This window comes from Bidens hawaiensis, unplaced genomic scaffold (genome assembly GCF_021521415.1).
Source record: "Bidens hawaiensis isolate Kalapana, Puna unplaced genomic scaffold, B.hawaiensis_p1.1 tig00004282_1, whole genome shotgun sequence".
Lineage (NCBI taxonomy): Eukaryota > Viridiplantae > Streptophyta > Magnoliopsida > Asterales > Asteraceae > Bidens > Bidens hawaiensis.
The window spans coordinates 465195-487617 of record NW_027491257.1 but is presented as its reverse complement, the minus strand read 5'-3'; the positions used below and the strand labels follow the sequence as shown (position 1 = coordinate 487617).

The 22423-nt window shown below is 33.9% G+C and overlaps 2 protein-coding genes across 2 annotated transcripts; one reads left to right on the top strand and one right to left on the bottom strand.

Moving 5' to 3' along the window:
* Positions 1-592: 592 nt before the first annotated feature.
* On the top strand, positions 593-3768 carry LOC143626043 (14-3-3-like protein GF14 iota). Its single transcript, XM_077096229.1, has 6 exons — positions 593-665; positions 1843-2149; positions 2976-3063; positions 3199-3308; positions 3385-3533; positions 3632-3768. Exons 1-6 carry the CDS (start codon positions 593-595, stop codon positions 3766-3768), a joined length of 864 nt encoding a protein of 287 aa, XP_076952344.1.
* A 2945-nt stretch (positions 3769-6713) lies between these two features.
* On the bottom strand, positions 6714-9752 carry LOC143626102 (pentatricopeptide repeat-containing protein At1g26460, mitochondrial-like). Its single transcript, XM_077096267.1, has 5 exons — positions 9166-9752; positions 7609-8317; positions 7315-7521; positions 7097-7234; positions 6714-6978 (listed from the first exon to the last, which is right to left on the bottom strand). The coding sequence occupies exons 1-5, from the start codon at positions 9750-9752 to the stop codon at positions 6793-6795; spliced, it is 1827 nt and encodes a 608-aa protein (XP_076952382.1). The 3' UTR covers positions 6714-6792.
* Positions 9753-22423: the final 12671 nt, after the last annotated feature.

Below are 22423 nucleotides of genomic sequence, written 5' to 3'. Positions count from 1 at the left end.
CCCAGGTCTACTGCATAGTTTCCCGTAGGACTCTCAAGCCAACAATTAAATACAGTGTGGACCCGATTAAAACAACACAGTAGACTCTCCAATTCGAAATGTAGTAAAGTATCATCATCATCATCATCATCGTACTCAGTATATCCCATCAATAGCAAAGCTATGGTAGGGTCTGAGGAGGGTAAGATGTAGGCAGCCTTACCTCTACCCCATAGGGATAGAGAGGCTGCTTCCGGTGAGACCCCCGGCTCGATAGTAGTTTTACATCAAGCCTTAGACATAAGGCACATAGCACTCAATTATCGGGAAATGTAGTAAAGTATATTAACTAAAAAACACAAGAAAATCATCGTTTTTTAATAAAATATTTTTTTTTAAATTATAGCATAAAAGTAGGAGTCAAAAGTACATAAATAGAAAGTTCAGTTTCCGACATAACAGGATCTCAACTCCTAAAAATAACCACACATTAATTACCAACGGTCCAGATTCAGTTATACAACATTCTCATTCAATAATAATATTATTATTATTATTTTTATATCGTTAGTCATTCATTCAATCAATCGAGTTTTGGTGATCGATCAGCAAAATGTCGAACGAGAAGGAACGAGAGACGCATGTTTACAAGGCGAAACTCGCCGAACAAGCCGAGCGTTACGAAGGTATCGAGTTTGTTATGTTGGGTGTGCATGGGTCGGTTTGGATCGTGTTTGGGATGTTTGGTCTCGGTTTCTGGCACCCAGAAACTAGAATGTTGGTTTTTGAGTTTTTGAAAATCGTTCGGTCCCGGTTTTTGAGTGTTTGAAAACCGTTCAGTCTCGTTTTTATTTTTCAGTTTTTGTTCTGGTCAGGTTTCGGGCTAAAACCGAACCAGAAACTAAAATGTCGGTTTTTGAGTTTTTGGAAACAATTTGGTCTCGATTTTTTCGGTTTTTTGAGTTTTTGAAACCGTTCGGTCTCGTTTCTTCGGTTTTTGAGTTTTTGAAAACCATTCGCTCTTGGTTTTTGAGTTTTTGGAAACCGTTCGCTCTTGGTTTTTTCAGTATCAGGTTCGGGATCGGTTTCCGGCTAAAACCGAACCAGAAACTAGAATGTTGGGGATATGAGTTTTTGAAAATCGTTCAATCTCGGTTTATTCGGTTTTTGGGTTGGGTTCGGGTTCAGTTTGGGGCTAAAACCGAACCAGAAACTAAAATGTTGGTTTTGTGTTTTTAAAAACCGCTCGGTCTCGGTTTTTGGTACCGATCAAGAAACTAGAATGTCAGTTTTTGAGTTTTGGAAAACCATTCGGTCTTGGTTTTTCGGTTTTGCAATTTGTACGTGAAAAGCTAAGTATCAAAAATAAACTAGCATGCTCGAATAACAAGGTTACTCGAAAGATAAATAACTTAATCATTTTGACCAATTAAATTATCATCCAGCACACTACTTTATTCGAGTGCAATGATGTGCTCGAGTCAATAACTTAGACAAATTTCTTATCAATTCAAACAGATAACATATTCATGTATGCTCGTACAAAAATAATAAATTTGGGCCTACATTTTTTTGTCACTTAATCGTTAATTTATTATTATACATTTGGTCTTAATATTTGGGTTAAACTATATATTAACCTTATTATAAATTACTCAATATTCAAAATAAAAATAAAAATAAAAATAAAAAATCTATAAGCTCGGTTCGTTTTTTTAATTTTAGTTACACGAAAAACCAAAACCAGACTGAAAGTGTGGTTATTTCCGTCGGTTTTTGTTTCAGTTTGGTTATTTCCATGTTTTCGGTTTCACCCCCCCCCCCTCCTCCCAAATCATTAACTATGCACTTTCTTAATTTCAGAGATGGTTGAATGCATGAAAAGTGTTGCGAAACTAAACGTTGAGCTAACCGTCGAAGAGCGAAACCTGCTTTCGGTCGGATACAAGAATGTGATTGGTGCAAGAAGAGCATCATGGAGGATCATGTCATCCATTGAACAAAAAGAGGAATCAAAAGGCAATGAAAACAATGTTACACTTATTAAAGGCTACTGCAAAAAAGTTGAAGATGAACTTGCTAAAATTTGCAGTGACATTCTTGAAATTATTGATAAACATCTTATTCCATCTTCTGGATCAGGAGAAGCTACTGTTTTTTACCACAAAATGTGAGTTATATTAATTTATATTCCTATTTTTTTTTTTTAATTTTTTTGTAAATTATGTTTTTTTAAAATTATTTTTGTTATGTTTTAATGTGGATACATGTTTTAAATTTTATATACGTGAACCCTCGGATGGGCAAAAGTGAAATTGCACTAATTTTGACGTTATTTTACTAATCTCGTGAAAATAACGTTAAAAGTGGCGGAAGGTTAATTAGGCATCATGTGGTGGCGTTAATAGTCGAAAGACAAGGGTACATGCACCAATCAGCCGGGGTCCCGATGGTTGAGTGTTATGTTCCTTAGTCCAAGGCTTGATGCGAAACTACTATCAAGTCAGGGGTCTCACCGGACCCTACCATAGCTTTGCTATTGGTGGGATATACTGAGTACAATGATGATGATGATGTTTTAATGTGGATACAGGAAAGGTGATTATTAATTTATATTCCTAACTTTTTTTTTGTAAATTATGTTTTTAAATTATTTTTGTTATGCTTTATTAATTTATATTCCAAACTTTTTTTTTTTTTGTAAATTATTTTTTTTTAAATTATTTTTGTAATGTTTTAATGTGGATGCAGGAAAGGTGTTTTATTAATTTATATTCCTTTTTTTTTTTTGTAAATTATTTTTTTTAGTTATTTTTGTTATGTTTTAATGTGGATGCAGGAAAGTTGATTATTAATTTATATTCCTGACTTTTTTTTTGTAAATTATGTTTTTTTAAATTATTTTTGTTATGCTTTATTAATTTATATTCCTAACTTTTTTTTTGTAAATTATGTTTTTTTTAAATTATTTTTGTTATGTTTTAATGTGGATGCAGGAAAGGTGACTATTATAGGTACCTTGCTGAATTCAAGACAGATCAAGAAAGGAAGGATGCTGCCGAACAGTCGTTGAAGGGCTACGAGGCACGCGTTATCTTTTTGTTTTCCTTTTTATTCTCATAAATAAATTAGGCCCTTAAACAAACCAAACGTTCAATGAACAGTTCGTGAACCATATATAGTTTATATAATATTTTTACTAATTTATACTTTTTATAGGCGGCTGCTGCTGCTGCAAACACAGAACTCCCTTCAACCCACCCGATTCGTCTCGGTTTGGCTCTCAACTTCTCAGTGTTTTACTATGAAATCATGAACTCACCCGAAAGGTATATTTATGTAACATATTATTTCTTATAAAAAAAAATATACGAGAACTAGTTATAAACTAAATATCTATTGCAGGGCCTGTCATTTGGCTAAACAAGCATTTGACGAGGCGATTGCTGACCTTGACTCGTTAAGCGAAGAATCTTACAAAGACAGCACATTAATCATGCAGCTTTTAAGAGACAACCTCACTCTTTGGACCTCTGATTTGCCTGAGGATGGAGGTACTGCAAGGCTGCAACCATTTTTTTTTTAAATTATAATGGCCCGTTTTAGCCTGGCCCGTTAAGCTGACCAGGCCCGTTTTGAATATTGTCTTTAGGTGATGAAAACCAGCCCAAGGGTGATGAGACCAAACCAGCCGCGGCAGAGGTTAGCGCTACATTTAGTTTATGCACGGGTTTGACTTTGATCAAACAACTAATTATAGGGGTGCAAATGAGCCAAGCTGGCTCATGAGCTACTCGAGACCGATTCACTAAAAGCACAAGTTTGTTTAATAAACGAGCTTGAGCCCGAGCTTTATTTATCGAGCCTGAACAACCCTATTATTTATATAATTTTCTAATTAATGTGTTAAATATATTTTTTACATAATAATATTTTAATATGTAAAATTATGATAAAAATAACTAAATAGTATATAACATGCTATAGATGGGATTCTTACTTGGTTGTTGATTGTTGTTATGTATAATATGTTATAGAGTAAACCGTGGTTTTCGTCCCTGTGGTTTGTCCAAATATGCGGTTTTAGTCCAATAGTTTTCAAATTTGCGATTTTCGTCCCTGTGGTTTCATTTCACTTGCATTAAACCTGAATTCACTAATCCTGTTAAGTCTGGTCGTTAAACCCATCAGCATGTCCTTCACGTGAGGGGCATTTTTGTCATTTTTCTCCCCAAATAAACCCCAGTCCTAATTCGCAAGCCCCCTCACGTGAGGGGCTGGGTGTATTTTGGGGGAAAAAAGGACAAAATTGCCCCTTATGTGAAGGACACGCTGATGGGTTTAACGAATAGACTTGAGATTAGTGAATTCGGGTTTAAATGCAAGTGAAATGAAACCACAGGGACGAAATTTGCAAATTTGAAATTATTGTACTAAACCGTAGATTTTGACAAACCACAAGGACGAAAACCACAGTTCACTCTATGCTATATATAAAAGTTATAATAAAAAATGTACGCAACTAATTAACAAATAGTAAACGAGCCAAGATCAAGCTTTAGTAAAGGAGCAGTCAAGCTCGGGCTTGGCTTGTTTTCTCCCCTACCTAATTATACCATAAAACTCGCTGCTTATGTTTTTTTCAGGAGAAGAAGTAGTGGTGGGAGATGGATATCAAGCCCGGCCCGAAGTGATTTGAAGCGCTCGGGCCGTTTTCTTGCGCTTTTCTTACAAGTATTCTTGTTTAGAAAAGTTTGGTGTCTTTTTAATAGAAAACTGAATGGTGTCTTTTTTAGTAACTGTCATAAGAGCTTTAGCATTTAATGTTATTTGCATAAGTGGAAAGTTGTTTTGAACATTAAAGGCTTTGTTTGCTTGTGTTTTATGGTTGTTAAAACTCTCATGTCTTTTATTCTTGTCATGTTTTTGTGTTCGGTTTTCGGTGTATTTTGTTTGGAGATTTTTTTTCGGTCGAAACAAGGCAAATTAAGGTAGTTCAAAACCTAACCGAAACTAAAACTCCTAAATTTTTACATTTCAAATTATTTTTACCATTAATCTCCTAAAATTGAATTATGCTAGAAAAACATACATTTTATCTATTTATATTATGCGAGAATAAATACATCAAAAGACGCGTGACATTTTACAGAGGGATTAGGAAAAAACTAAGAAAATTCGAGATTTTTAGCAGATCAATATCGCTAAAATCATGCATTACAAAGAGAGATCGTACGCCAAGATGTTTGCTCACTTAAATTATATAATCCCTAACATAATTGTAAACTGGATAATACGAAAATACATAAGATTTCAACATTTGATTCTTTAAGACCATTGAGCTTGAAGGTATGGTTCATTTGGTGTGAAAATCGTCACATAGGCGTCACATCATTTTCATACCACTTTCACATAAAGCCAGAAAAAAGAGTCGCGGTTCACTTTCCACACCAAGTAGAAAGTGTCACGTCATTGATTATCTTTGATAAAATTAATACTTCAGAAATAATTGTTAAAGAATATAAACTTAAATGAAAAACCTTACATTAACACAAAATTTAAAAAATTACATAATATTAAGTGAAAACACGCATATATGTATTGAAAGAAAACTATAACATAAAATAAAATAAAAACTACAATACGTGCCTTAGAAGAATCTTCGCCTTCTACGTTTTGCGTCAATGCTCTATCCAAGCTTGTGCCCTTTCTGACTCGTCAGAGTGGGGCCCACTTTTTGATAACGAGGGTACACCAAAGCCTTTTATCATTTTTTTACTGGTATACCCAAGCTTTTATTGGTTTTTTACTCGTCTTCATGCAGGTTGTACAAGTCCATTTTCGTAAGCAAATGGAGGAAGATTTTGTTGTTTTTGGTTGGAGTTGGAAGATATGCTGGGTTTGATTTTGTAAAAGGGTATGCTTGCCTTGGGGTGAGGAGAGCAACGTGAGGCCTCTAATAGTAGGCAATTATAATTGATAGATTTTTAAATTTTAAAATAAAATAAAAATTCGAGCTTGATGTCCAACATCAACGGTCATATGACCGTTCCACAGTACCATCAGGTACGTGGCTGGACGAACCCAGACACGGTATTCCACACCATGGTCAAGCGCCACCTTAAATATAAAGAATACATTTATGTGTTGTGTCAAATGTCAATGTTTTGCAAGGAAACGTGTTGTGTCGTGACAGTTTGAATGACAAATTGGTTGAAAATCCATTTCACTACGCACGTGAACATGTAACATGTTGCGAGGGAACTCGTAACATTTTGTTACAAGCCTTGTTTTAAGTATAAAACCACCAACTTCACGGCAGAACATTAAGCATACTTGACTAGAACTATTGCCATGTTTTACACACCTTACTACTTTCATATCGAAAAACAAATAAATTAGCGTATACTACGTCACAAGCAACATCAATGATTCATAGTGACAACATTCGAAAACATCTATCAAGCCCCTAATAAACCAAATTTGCTTAGCCCTACAATTATTTTGACAAACAAAATCGATCATGCGCGCCACTTCATAAACACAAACAAATACATAAATAACCCAAAAAAAAAAAACCTCATTAGTCATTTATTAAACTGAGTAATAAACCAAATACTAACTTCCACCAATCTGAAGATCTTACCAGCTGCAAAATATACTCGCCATAGTGCCCTCAAACCATACCTGCAACTCGTTTTTCACAAGCCTATTGATACGAGTATATTAATGTATATGAAATAACAAATAAGTGTGCCTTACATTCAAAAGGACAGATGCACTAGGAACTCTCTGGTTCATAACCGTCACCTCTTATGCATACTCGGTACTAAATTGAAGGTTAAATAGCATATCTCGTCGATTTTCGTTACCCATTCGGATTTTAAACTGTTTTGCAAAAGAATCCACTTTTTCATCGCTTTCGTAATCCATCTCTCTCACACAACGTCTTCGAATCTTTTTCAGAATCTCCTTTGTCGGTTCGAATCCTGCAGCTACCTGCTTGCAGCGCATGATGTCAATATCAATAATAATATCATTACATCATAATATACTATTATAGTAATAACACGGTTTTTAATTTTATATTAAAAACTGTAAGAAACATTTGTATTACCATGTTGCTAACTGTGGAGAGTGCGGCTTGTAGGTCCCGCTTGATGAGATGAGCATCGACTAGAAGTTCGTATGACTTAACATTAGGCTTCACACCCAAACCTACCAAGTGCTCAAACACTTTAACCGCTTCATCTCTCTGCAAAAATTAAACATTATTTACATACATAAAATTCTATTATGACACTTGACATGACATATTTAGCGCCAAGTTTTAACCTTGTTTAGTTTCCCAAAAGCATACAAGAGAGCATTATACGAATGGATATCGGGAGTCAACCCAAAACTTGACTCCATGCCGCTAAACGTTTGATAAGCTCGATCAACATCCCATATATTCGCACACCCTAAAATAACACAGTTTAACGCAGCAACAGATGTGTATGGCGGATCCGCACGGCTCAAATTTTCCAACTGATAATAAACCTAAACAAAACAATAACATCAAGTCAGCAACGAACCAGTCAACAAAAGTTTTTTTTTTTTTAATAAAAAAGAGCCCGATATGCATACATTATCCAAAGTTGAAAATCCATTTTTCGAGCATGCAACAACCAACGGATACAACGACGTAAACGGAGAAAACAACTCGTCTTCGGTTTCTTTACCGGAGTCTTTATAAGATAACTCAAACTCATGTAAAGTACTGAAAGCTTTCTGCAAGTTACCGAACGACGAATACGCGTATATTTTAGCGAGATAAGTTTCTGGATTCGGGACTTTCTTTTGGCGTAAAGATCGTTTAAGGATGGCCCACGTGCCATCCAAAAGCTTAGAGTTATAAGTTCTACCAGCAGTCGCTAATGCATTAACTACCAGTCCTTCGTCTACAGAAAGCAACACGGGTGGTCTCGCGTTTTCACCATGCGCAATCCATTTTGCCATAAACTCGAGCCCGTAAAATGCCAGCTCACTGTTGTCTTTGTTGAGTGCAACATCCATGATGTAATTGCATAGGTTCCAGGGTGGACATAAAGCTTTGTTTTGATCCATTTTCTTACATCTTTCTATTATCGATACTAATGTATCCAGTCTTCCTGTATTAACACAGCTCCTCACACACTCGGTGAATACTACAACTGACAACATGTAACCGGATTTTAAGGCTAAATCGATGTACTTTAATGCATCATCAACTTGATTTTGAGATAGCAGCAACCGAATAACAAGGTGATAAGATTCATCATCAGGTAAAGCACCCTTTGATCCGGTTTGAATCATCCTAATGCATGAAACATAAACCTATTTAATCATGATAAAGATAATAACTACAATAAACTCTTAACCTTTTGATGTACTTATTAATTTATTTTCAAACTAGGAACATATTCATACATCAACTAGGGCTGTAAACGAACCAAACCGAACAGAGCCTTGTTCGTGTTTATTCGTTAAGGTTTTATCGGACAAGCAAACAATTCACTAACACGTAACCGAACAAAATTTCGTGTCCGTGTTCGTCCGTTAAGGAAACGAACTTTTTCATGTTAGTTCATTAACTTTCTAAACGTACACAAACGAAAATATCTTGATTCTAAAATATAAAGCAGCATTGTTAATCCAAGACATTAGACATAACCATCGAAAAGATAAATCAAGTATAACTCAAAAATACTTAACATAATAATCATAATCATTATTTGTATTAAAAAAACAGCATGAAAGATCTAAGTTCCCTATAGTTTAAATTTTCAGATAATAAACTAAAAAATATAATATATAAAAAATAAAAAGCCTATAATGAAAATTCAAAACAAACAAACATGAACGAACATATACTAAGGGACATCAACGAACGCAAATGAACAAACATAAACGAACACGTTGCCAAACATTCAAGAACAAAGGCGACCTTTTTTCATGTTGGTTCATCTAACTAATCATAGTTCATGTCCGTCCATTTACAAAACAAACAAACGTAAAAGAACTTCCCACTAAACGTTCAGTTCGCTTACAGCCCTAAGTCATCATCAACTATATGCAAATGTGATAAAATCCTAACAAAGCCCCTAACTTGACATTCAAACTACAATCACATTTTACGGATTAAAACTTCAACCAACAACATACCGATTGATCAACTTCATGGCAGCTTCCGCCTCCTTCGCCTCATACAACGCCTTCATGACCAAATTAAACGACGCGGTATTCCCCTCAATCCCAAACTCCTCCATCTTCTCAATCAAATCCAACAACTCACCCGCCGACGCGCCCATCATCAAGTTCGCCCTCAAGTAATGATTATACAAATTCACATCCGGCTTATTCGGCTTCCCGTCCTTCCCCAAAGATCCAATCCAATACTCAAACACCTGCTTAATCTCACCCCATTTCTGCGACGTCATCCAGTCAGCAAACATGTTCAAGATTTCGTCAATTTGTTGAATTTGTGATAAAATTGGGTGTGAAATTGAAAACCCAGATGGGATTATTGATTTAGGAGATGAGTTTTGGATATTAGGGTTAGGGTTTCGCCAGTTTTGGGTGTAGAGTGGGCTGCCGGTGGCGGGGTTTGGTGGCAGTGGTGGTGGTGGTGGGTGATCGGCGAATTGGGGTTGTTGTGAGAGGAAGGTGGTGGTGGAGATGGTGGTGGGTTTGGGTGTTAGGGTTTTGGAGAGTGGCCGGAGTTTGCGGGTAAAGATCGCCATTGACGCCATTAATGGAGGTTGATTGTGATTACAGAGTGGAGTCTGGTTGCTAGGGTTTCAGGTTTTGATTTGGGGAAGTATTTGGTGTTATCTGAAAATTGAAGGGTTATTTCTGAAACATAAGTCCCGCCCGAGTAGACTGAAACCGAGATACTATCGATATTTACTGCATAGCATACAAGAGCTTGGGCTCACCTCATGAGTCGCTTTTTTAAGTTTGGGCTTGGCTTGCTTATTTTATTTTGAGGAAGATTGTAACGAGCCTAAGCTTGGCTTTCGAAGTCATGTGTTTGACCATAAACTAACGAAAGCTTAGTTGTGCGGAGTGAAATTAATGCATAAAAGCGAAAGGGGCTGTTGGCAATTTAGTGCTGAATCAATAAGAGACCTGACTGATTAAGAAATAGTCTTTGAATCATTCAGCATATATCTGAAGCTTAACCACTAAGAGGCAGCATGAGTCATTAAAAGGTGTGACCAAACACACTCTAATTCTTAGCGATTCAGATGTATGCTCTTAATGGAATCATTACACATGTCTATACTATATTATTTGTGACGTTATCTAGCGGTTGTTAAACAAGTTCAACTAGTGACTCAGCTTTCAAGCAGGCCGTCATAGGCCCCATACATGGCTCAACTACCGTCTAGGGTATGATCTCGATAAGGACATGAATTTTTTAAGATAGTTTTATAAAACATATGTATAACTTTTTTAAACAGCTATTAGTGAATTGGACTGAAAATGATGGATAAAAACACCATAAGGACCTAAAAATCTAAACAAGTTCATCAAACGTTAAATAATCTAATAAAATGTTATTTGGTCTAAGCCTAGCAATGAAATAAATCAACAATGAACAACCGATTTTGAAGAAAAAATATTATATAAAGGTCATTTTTTTAGTATTCGTTTTGGAGACTTAAAATCTATAAGACGGTCCTGTTTTCAAATGCAAGAAAACAAAGTTGATTGAGGTTTGTAAAATTTTTGAAACAAAAATTACCTCCTAATCTCCTATTACCTAATCACGTAAATATCTTGGGCTAGAGGTGCACAAATCGGGTTTTTCAAATACCCGGGTTCGGGTATGGAATCGGGCTCGGGTATGACCGGGTATTGAAAAATCGGGTATTGGTAATACCCGGGTCGGGTTCGGGTTCGGGTATTGTCTCTAAAAACCCTATGCATGGGGTTCGGGTCGGGTATAGAACCGGGTATTCTAAAACCGGGTATTTGAATACCCTATTTCCGGGTATTGAATATACCCTTTTTTCAGGGTTTTTTTGGGTTTTTCCGGGCTTTTTCCCAGGTATTTTTCGGGTATAGATTGGATTTTTTAAGAGGTTGCACTTTTTAGGGGTTTTTTTTTGGTATTTTCAGTTATTTTCGGGTAATTTCGGATATAAATCGGATATTTGAAAAACCCGGTTTCGGGTATTGGAGAAACCCGGTTCCGGGTATGGAACCGGTTCCGGTTTTCAGGCATTACCGGGTATAAATCGGGTCCGGTTCCGGGTACGGGTTTTGGTACTGAAATGCATACCCTATACATACCCTACGGGTAGGGTCGGATACGGGTCCGGATATCAAAAACCCGGGTATTAAAAAAACCGGTTCGGGTATTTTTTTCGGGTCCGGGTATTTTGTGCACCTCTATCTTGGGCTACATTGATTAAATTGGGCCTAAGTTTTCAAATAGAAAAATTATTTCTATTAAAAAAGATAAAATATAAATTAGCTCAATAGCAAATAAGGGTTATTTATTTAGTTGGGATTCTTTCATCAAACGGCCCAAACCAACCTAAATTGTACTTCTTGTCCCAAACTCATTCGGCCCCTTAGGCTTGCCTAGAGTTTAATAAAAACCGTTGATCGGTATAGTATGAATAAACGAACGTTCACGAAAGACTACAAGGATAGTCGGATACCTCCGTATTGAGCCTAGTCCAAAGGCCCAATGGGCTTTAGACAATCCCAAGTCGGCTCCTTAGAATTGACTGACTTGAGATGAGCTATAGAACATAACACTCGATCATGTTGACTATGTTAGACCACGACCTCGCCCGCTTCGTTTTTAACCTGAACCGGTTTAGGGTTTGAACCCGGGATATGCACATCTACTTGACTATGCAAATAGAGTTTTGAGAATATCTCTAAACATGAAGCCTTCAAAATGGAAGTATATTCGCCTTTTTGTAACCCATTTTTCATAATCGGATATATACTTTTTAACTTTTTATAAAAGTTTGTTAGATTGATTTTCACTACTTGATTAATATATTTTTACAATATAGTTACAAAAAGTTATACCGAACCAGACTTATTTTGGTTTTAACTATTTACTATTATTAACTATTACCAATTAATTTTTATTAAATACTATGATGCCGTTAATTTTCATTGATAGTAAATTATAGGTTTTTTTTTATAATACACATCAAAGCATAGTCATTGAGTGAGACGTGAAAAAAGCATATATATCCGTTTAAGAAAACTATAACGACTTATTTCTATGGTTGTCTTAAAACTTATAATAAAATTTTACACATATAATAATAAAAGTAATATATTTATATATCAATAGTGACGGATAAAATTTGATATTTGTAGAAATGAAAAAAACACATGTCTCTTGACCACTTATCTTCTTATCCTGTTTTTATTTCTCTTTATTATTTATTTTTATTTTATTTTTAGAGTTTGCATGTTATTATATATTTGTAAATATTAGTATTGTATTGAATATAACGAGGTTATGTTAAGTTAGTTCTATCACTACTTGTTAGTTGTTACTACTTAGCTAAAGTTATATTTTTAATATTAATACTACCGTATTACTTATCAGGTTAGTTACTCGTGTTATACACGGATGAAAAAAAAAAAAACGTAGTATATATGTGTATGTTATATATTTTAATAAATTGTAAATGTTATATTTATAAGAACGGATAATTTTGCATAATTATATTAAATTAAATTAAAACATAATAATTATTTGATTTTGGTCAATAAGAATAAGAAAAAAAGATACAAATCGTTTGAATATTATAGAATTTGTATATTGTGAATTATGGAAAGGTTAAAGTTAAATATAATTTTTGTTTTATACTTGAATTGAAGGCATATTTATATATGTTAAGTCAAAAAAATCTAGCACAATTACCACTTAAATGAAGTTGGTAAGCATCTTTAGTTTGAAATATGGGGTCTTGGCTCAAGACCCGTATCACATAATAATTTATTTTTCAAAATTTTACAAAGTGTTACTGTCATGAAAAACGGGTCATGTGTCATAATAAGAAAACGAATCATAGGTCATGATATAATAGAAAATAACTAATTTAGCATTTACTTGATATATATCATATGTGAAGGGTCTAGTTGCATACCATGTGAACAATGTATCTTCTTTTAAATAGTACAGTAAATTTATAAAGAAAATTATATTAATTACTTATATTTTCTAAATAATTAAATATCTCTTTGGTCAATTTTTGACGCATTATTAAAGAGGAGTAGAGTACCATGAAGTTAGCGACATTCAAAAGGTGGAATTGTTGACTTATGCAGTGGTTATGTTTGACATTTATTTTTGAGGACGACAAAACACGCTAGTAATCCAAAACATGGCACTTGACCCAATGATATTGATGGTGTGATGCTTTAATAGTTCAACTCTCAAACTTGACAGGTTAATTAGATTTAGAAGTAGATTATTAGTTGTTAACCCCCCCTCCCCACTCCTCGCGCTCCTGTGCGGATTGCTATGGAGTAAAGATCAGGCGTAGCCTCCGAAGTTGATGAGGTGGTAGCGACAAACACTACCACCCTCTATGGAAAAATCTTGGCGTATGAATATTTCTTTTAGTAATATTGATGTTGGATATTTTCTAGTGTTTTCGTTTAAGAGAAAGGGGTGTGTGTCACACCCCGAAATCTTAACTTAGCTTAATTTAGCTTAGTTTAGCAGCGGAATACTTAATTACGATGTTTCGGGCGGTGACAGACACCGATTAGCCACACAATATTTAAACACACACATCCATAAATATACAAGTTGGATATTTATTAATTTAAAACACGAGTTTAAGTTATCAGAGTACATATTATTTAACATTTTTATGTCCAACTATCGGGATGTAGATTCATCCCTATTTTCCCTAAATCTCCTTCACGAAGCTCCCTGTTTTCCTTTACCTGAAAACACGTTTAAAATATACATTAACACAATGGTTGGTGAGTTCTCAATTTAATAAAAACTTTACCAATTATTATTTATCGGCTTATGCCACTTGGTCCACACGTGACCAACATTCTCAATTTATTGCCTTGCCTTTAATTGGCCAAGGTCCACTTTCATTTTTACACACAAAAATTTTTAAGTCTTTCACACTGGTCCTCGCTTTACCACGAGAGACCATTTGGCCCCCCTTTCGCTATAGAAACGAAAGTGCATAAAATTCAACATTTTATTTAACAAGTGTGATAGTTATAGACTAGCTAGGGATATAACAAATGTCTGACTCCCTTAAATCTATAATTAAAGCGTACAATAATCGAAATATTTATCACTTACCCCACCGGCGCGACCGGTGATGATAAGGCGTCACCCCGATAGATCTATCAATATTTCTATGCCTGTTTAACAGTTAATGATTATAAGGCTGTGGAATTGTTCCCGATTTTTAACCACGACAGCCCGACCAATTTGGTCAAATTTAAAGTCATTCCAGTACCACAGTTGTCAAGATAAAATGCGTTTTGACCCAAACGTGTTTTCCTCCAAAACATTTATAAATCATTTAAATGTGTCAAAACAGTAGGGATTTATGAGAAACTCACCTCGACTATTAATTTGTTGGTTTTGTCTCTTTCTCGTGTCCTATTCATTTAGTACACGTTTTAATAATTTATTTCCCATAAAGTTCTTAAGTTGTTCTTCCAACTTAAGTGTTCACACTAGCTCTTTTAAAAGTTCAATAAGTTTTACAATTTTTAGTTCTTTTACTCAAGCACACATCACAAGTTCACATATATATGCAAGCACATATATATATATCTCTATATTATCATATTCACTTAAATATACTTAGCATTAATTTTCCTTATAATTGTTTATTAAATATTAATATAATATTTTAGGTTTGAATATGATGGAATTACCTTTTTATTCTACTTATTTAATTAAGTCCTTTCAACACTTATAACGCTTTATGTTTTAAAAGATGTTCTACCGATTTAGCCGGTTTTTTGTTAAACGTTAATTCGGTTAATGTTTTTATTATGTTTTAATCTTTTTAAGCAAAACCTTAATCTTCATGGTTGGAGTGTGTGTGTGTGTATATATATATTACCAGTTAGCTTGTAAAGATGTATTTTTGTCGGTTTTGTACAATTATTAACAAATCGAGCGTTTTTAGCGTTTTTCGCGTTGTCTTTCGCGACAAGAATCGCTTATTGCCAAGCCTTACCATCTTGGCCTTATTACACTTGATATGATGTGTAATATATATAAGATTTTGGGTTTTAGGGGCTGTTTTGTTTCAGCTCATAAAATCCTTGTCGGTTTGCATTAAAAAGCCGATTTTTCGACTAGTTAAGCAACCGATACTCGTTTTGACCCAAATAAAGCATGTAAATCATATTTTATACTAAATCTCATTTTTATAACATATAAATATTTACAAATTTCCAGATTTATAATTTTTATTTATATTTGTATTTTCATTAATTATAAACATGCATTAAATTTTTCCTTAACATTCCTTTTGTTATGCATTTACACCTATATTTAAAATATCATTTTCCATGATTTAAAACATTTAACATCCTTAAAAATTCAGATTTCATTCTTATATTTATTATATTTTTGTTTTTTCAAAAATCCTTATTATTCATTACATGTATATTACATGCTAGTAAACTAAAATACTGTATGGCATACTTACATGAATATATTAGGTGTTTTAATATGAACCTAAGTGACTCTTGTATTAGTCATGTAACATTAGTTCATCTTTAGATTCATGTTCTTGTTATAATACCTTATGCATACAAACTAGTCACAATTTGATCATAATTTAGTCAAGATACATACATGCATGCAATACATATACACATTCATAAACATACATGCATACTCTCTCTCTACCTCACGGCTCTCTCTCTATATCCTAATCCCTATTTCATTTTTAGTTCCATTTTCAAGTCCTTTATGCCATTAAATCACTAAACCGAGTTTAACCAAGATGAAAATGGATTGGTATGCATGTGTGTTTGCATGTACATGTGGGTTTCAGGTTCCACATTCACACACAAACACCCATGGTTTCATGCACACACATACTCTAGGGTTTTAAATCTTCCATTTTCACTTAGGTTTATGATTTAGTAGCTTGTGTGAACCCTTTCAAGATGCAAGAACAATGTTTTGCATCCAAATCTTGAAGAACAAGGTTAGGGTTCGGATTTTTACTTTAGGGTTTAGAAGAGAGATGAAAGAGAGTAATCTTTGTGGCTCTAAGGGGTTGTTTATGCTTCCATCCTTCCTACTTTGCTCCTAATCCATCTTCTTGAGTTTAAACTTAGGGTTTTTGTTGTAATATGGATGGTGTAGTGCAAGAGAGAAAGAGAGAAGTGTGTGTGGGTGTGGGTTCGGTCGAGAGAGAGGGAGAGGGAGGAGGAGTGGGTGGTGGTTTGTGTTGGAGAATGGAGTGGTATGGGAAAGTGATAGTATGATAAATAAGGGAAGTAATGTAACACTTGGCATGATTATATGTGTATAGGTTACTTGGAAAACTCCCATGCTTCCAACATCTCAAAGCTAGGTCCTAGGTGGTGGTGGTGTGGACGGCTAGGGGGGGGGGGGGGGGGGGTTGGTATATTATTATTATTATTTTTTTACTAAATAAGTTATAAAGTTTTGTATTTTAACCATACTTTGTTATAATTAATAATTTTTAACTAGTTAGGCTTATTTATATGCAAAACCGATTACATATTCGAATTCCTCATAAAATTAGCTTCAAAACCATATAAAGATGTAAATTTTTGGAGTTGGTTGGTTTCGGGTCCTAACGGTGTTCGGTACCGGCTTTTGTTCACTTACTGTTTCGTTTTTGTGAACCGAACATTCTAGAATTAAGTTTTTGTTCCAACATTAATATTTTTTCTTTATATCATTTTAGGTCATTCCCGACCTTTGGGAATTTATTTGGATTGTTAGCCTAACCCGGATTGCTGACCGTGCCTCGCTTACACAGTATTCGCTATACGCCAAAAAGGAACTTCTTGAACATAATCAATTATAACACACATATTTTTGGAATTCTTGGACTAAAATATTGATGTTATTATTATTCATAATATTGCATTACACGGTAAACCCGAATTACATTAGTGCTTAATTAGACTTAGAAAAACCGGGTATCACAGTGTGGCCAATGCAGCCTTGTCTGGTGTGGTATCGGTTTTTGTCACTTGAGGAAAAGACACGGTTCTGTAAGAATAAATATATGAATATGTATATTTATTTATATATGGCCATCATTATCATTTATATAATAATAGATCAAAATAATTAAATTATACCTTATTATTATATTAGCTAGGTAATTGTTGATGGACCATATTACCATTTTTTGCTAATCAAGGGTTTCCCCTTAGGTGCATATAAATATATGGAGAAACTTATTAATATCATAGCATAAACCTAAACCTCACATAAGAATTTCGTGGCCCCTTTTTCTCTCCATATTTTCGATTTCTCAAGAATCACAATCCCCATCACTAATATACATCCTAAAGGGGAACTCGACAAAGCTGACTATCATGTCGTCTGGAGCATTTTCAACAGCCGTGACTACTCTCTCTGTAGTAACAGGTATGTTTTAGTTATAGGTTTATCATAATATTCATGTTTTCTATTACTAACGTGAAGAACGGATCAACAGGTTCAAATCTTGACATGGGGTATATTTGTTGATGAGTGTCACACCCCGACCATGACGGAAACGTCGGGGCGCAACCGATTGTTCATCGCACACGAAACTATTAAGTGACAATATTTAATCAACTCATTTAAATTCATAAAAACACAAAGAGTCACATAACTTGTTCATACAATAACCGAATTCAAATCATAGTAAATAATATATTGTTCGTTTTGCTAATATCCTAATAGTCTCGATAACGTTTTTTTTTCTTCAAGTCCTCGAGTCAACCTAAAGTCAAACCTGTAACATTGCATAAATAGATTTTGTCAACACAAAGGTTGGTGAGCAATTTCATAGTTTTTGAACAATAGATATATAATATGAAATTCCACAACTTGTATATAAAATAATAAATAATAGCACCAATTTAGATAAATGAAATCGTTAATAAGAATACATTAACGACACCTTTCTATAAGGGGATGCCAAATATACTCGGATTTTGTATGAAATCGTTAATAAGAATACATTAACGACACCTTTCTATAAGGGGATGCCAGATATACTCGGATTTATGAATCAACCATCCAAAAGCGATAAACACATTAGCACTTAAGCATATAATCACCAAATCGAGCATTTATTTAAGTGAAGTATACAATAAAGTTTGTGGTTTAAGACTCAAGTATAAATCATTTGGATTTGAATAAGTTTGCAATGTTACCCCCAAAATATAAAAGAGTGAAAACGGGGGATGAAAGTACTCACATTTAAGTAATAAACTTGAAAGATTTGATGATTTGGAGATTAACCGGAACGATGAGTTTAACGAACGAAGCCTAAAGGAGAAGAAGTCTTGTATTAGAAAAGTTGTCTTGGAAGTCTTTAAATGAAAATAAATGATAAGAAATATAAACAATTTAAAGTTTAAGGTTTAAAATGTAAATATTTAAGAAATTATAATAATAATCCTTTAAAAATGTAAGTTTGCTCGAAACTGGGTTAAAGTATCTAGCCCTTAATTTTACTCAACCTATGTTAAGTAATAAGGTGGGTAAAAATGCAAGAAAACAAGTCCCTTTATAATATAGATACTAAAACGGGTTTTAACGAGTGTTCGGGTGGTCGGTTCGGGTCTTGGTGACTTGACCAAACCCAAAGTCAACTTTCCCAAAATAATAAATGTATGAGATAACTCAATAAATCTTAAAGAGACTTAACCAAGTATGTAGTTCTATTGTTTTAGAACTAACAATGTCCGTTAATCGAGTGTTCGGTTTAGTCGGTCCAAACTTTGTTATAGGATCAAGTTGGATTCAACATTCCGAGTACTTTGTGAAAATAATTAAAATCAGTTTATAAAGTATTTTTAAAGAAATATATAAGCTTTAATGGTTAAAAACACACTTGTGTGTCTTAAGCGAGTAAACTTGGTTTAGTTCGGTTTGGTTCGGTTTTTTATCTTGGAATAAGGCCAAGAATGGTTACCACATGTCCAAACATCATAGAACTTGTAAAATAATTTATAAATAATAATACCAAAGTTTTACATACAAAAAGTCAACAACAAAGTCTTTAAACGAAAGTTCGGTTTTCGGTTCGGATCTTGTTTCGGGATAAGACCGAGGTTAGATTCTATAAAACCCATAACCATGGAACTAATTAAAATGATTTTAGAAACTCAAATCTTACATAAAACATGTTTATACAACTATTTAAACAAACTAGTAAACAAGAGTTCGGCTTCCGGTTTGGAGCTATTTACGGAATAACCGAGGCTAGTCTCTACAAACCCATAACCATGGAACTCAAAATATAAAATAAAACTAAGATGAGCAGAAGTTAAACAAGTATAACTAGTTTGATAGTTAGATGCGAAAAATATATATAATCAAGGACTACTACGAGTCCTCCATGTAGCATTGTCTTATGGGCCGGACACTTAACCGATCGAGACCGGAGAAATGCCCACCGAAGGTACAAAGGGTGCTATTATATATATGTTGTATAACAATCTTCAAGTATAAATAAGTGTTAACAAGTTGATTATAATGTAAGACTATGGTCAGTTTGACTTTGGAAAGTCAAACTGCCAAAAAAAATATGAAGAAATGCTTGAGAATTGGAAGAGAAAGAGATGAATGAGCAAGGATTAATGAAGGGGATAGGAATGTATATATAGAGTGGGTTGAAAGGGTCAAGAATGGGGTGTGATATCAAGGTTTGCATGCAAGAGGGGTCAAGACAAGTCACAAAACAACAAAAAAAATAAAAAATAAAAAAATGGGCTGCTGATCTGCTGCTGGTCAGCACGTCGGTTCGCGTCCGGAAGTTCGTTTTTGATGTATCTTGAGCGTTTTAAGTCCGTTTTCGAATCCATAAAAGGGGTTTTTCAAATTAGACAAGCGGGAATGTTTTAGTAACGTAAAATCCAATATTTTATATATTTGAAATGTTCGGGATATAAATCGGGTCGGTTTACAACATAAAAACAAATACAAAATAAATACAATTTGACCTGAAATCGAGGATTGTCACAATGAGTAGGCGGGTGTCTGAGCCATCGAGCACAACTGATGCACATGGGACATATGGAGGCCGGCCATGAATGGCAAAGATGGAATCCACGAGCCCACAAGTGGAGTCGAAAGCCATCGAGCTTCACTTTATAAGCATAGAGGTAAATGGGACGCCTACTAAGGCCTTAGTTGATAACCCATAACTTTGTTTTGAAGGAAGAATCAACAAGACTTGGCTCAAAGCAACTAAGGAGTTGGCGAGGATCAAGGCTACAGACGGGGATGCCAAACCGATTGACGTGATGGTCCAAGGCGTCAAGGAAACAATCGAATACTATGAAGGCGCATTGGAACTGTCGGTGGTGCCAATGGACGATTACAAATGTGTGCTTAAGAGTCATGTTAAAAAAAATAGTGTTGGGTTTAAAAAGTTATTAAAATTATACTAAGTTGCAATGTACAGAAATATTATATGAATATACTATCGAACATAAACGAACTTAAATAAATGTAAGTGAACCAACATAAATGAACGCATGCATCGAATACAAACGAATTTAAATGAACGAACGTACGCGAATTTAAATGAATAGACATAAACAAATTAGGCGAACGAACACAAATGAATATTTATGAACATAAATGAATATATGAGAATTCATGTTCTTTTAACCATGCAAACAAATGCTTTTATTCATGTTCTTTCGTTTATATATATATATATATATATATATATATATATATATATATATATATATATATATATAAAAGTAGAAAGTTACAAATTAATACTTAATGTAACAAATAATAAATACCATAATCATTTGAATACACATGGAAAAACCTTAATGTTACAAATTAATACTTTAGTTATTATTATTTACAAATATATTATACATTTATACCTGCTATTTGCCAGTTATTTTCAACCTTTTTGGCTTTTTTTTCTCCTATAAATGCCATAAGATGGAATCTTAAAGTATCTGTCAGAATAAGTAGAAAGTCAAGCAAAATGATATACACTTGATCTTTGCAAGCTCACACCTCTCTCTACAATTTTCAAGGCACCATTATATTATTTAATAATAATAATCTCATAAACTTTGTCTTCATATATACAACGAAACTTGGATCTTTAAAATTCTGCAACTGCAAGAACAAGTACCCATTCATCATCACCTCTTCATCTTCAACATATTTTTGGACTTACTCCATATAGGTAATCATTAATCTATCATTCCAAAATTTCAAGTTATTAAATTTGCATTGTTTTCTCAAGTCCCATTTTTTTTTTTGGTAATTTTGTGTATATGATAGGGTGAATAATTGTGTGGCTTAGATGACTTGATTGTTTGGATATGAATCTTTTTGGTTAAAGTTTGGTTGTTGGTGTTTTTGTGGGATTCTGGTGGTTGTTAGGTACTTGTAGATGAGTATATCCTTGTGAGATTCATCTTATTTATGATTATTATTTTGTAGATTTCTTTGTTATGGTTGGTTTATTTTTATTCTTTTTTTCTTTGGTCAAGAATCAAGATGCAACTTTATTCTTGAATCTTGTTATTTTGGATATTCATCTTGTTTATGTGTACATATATGTGATTAAGCCATTTTAAAATGACTTTAAACTAACTTTCTATTACTTTTTCCTTTTCTTTTACTCTTTTCTTAAAATAGATCAACGGGTCATGCATAGTAACATATCGACGCCAAAGAACCATAACTTTGTTTTTAGCAGAATCAGATTTGCCATTCAAAAGCGGGTGGCGGCGCATCTTATTGCCCGCTCACCTCTCTATTGTAATTGGATCCTTAAAAAAATTATATGATCTCATTTTCGTATAATATAAAAAAATCATTTAATCTTTAAAAAAATATTATAAAAAAGACTGATTTTTTTTGTACGGTATATATCATTTTCGTAGGTGTATTTGTTCTTATTTAATGCATACGATATCTTTGCACGTTTTATTTTGGAACGACGACTTTCTGGTGTGTTAGTCACCGCTTCCCAAATTTGGACCCACTCTGACATACTATGTTGTCTAACTTCATTATTATTATTATTATTATTATTATTATTATTATATCAAAAATGCTTATTTTCTTTTTATTATTATTATCATTAATTAGTTGGCTTTTATTTGATCATTGTTATCATTAATCATTAATTAGTTAGTTTTTTTGTTGAATCTGTGGATTCTTTCTTGCTCCTTGCCAGTT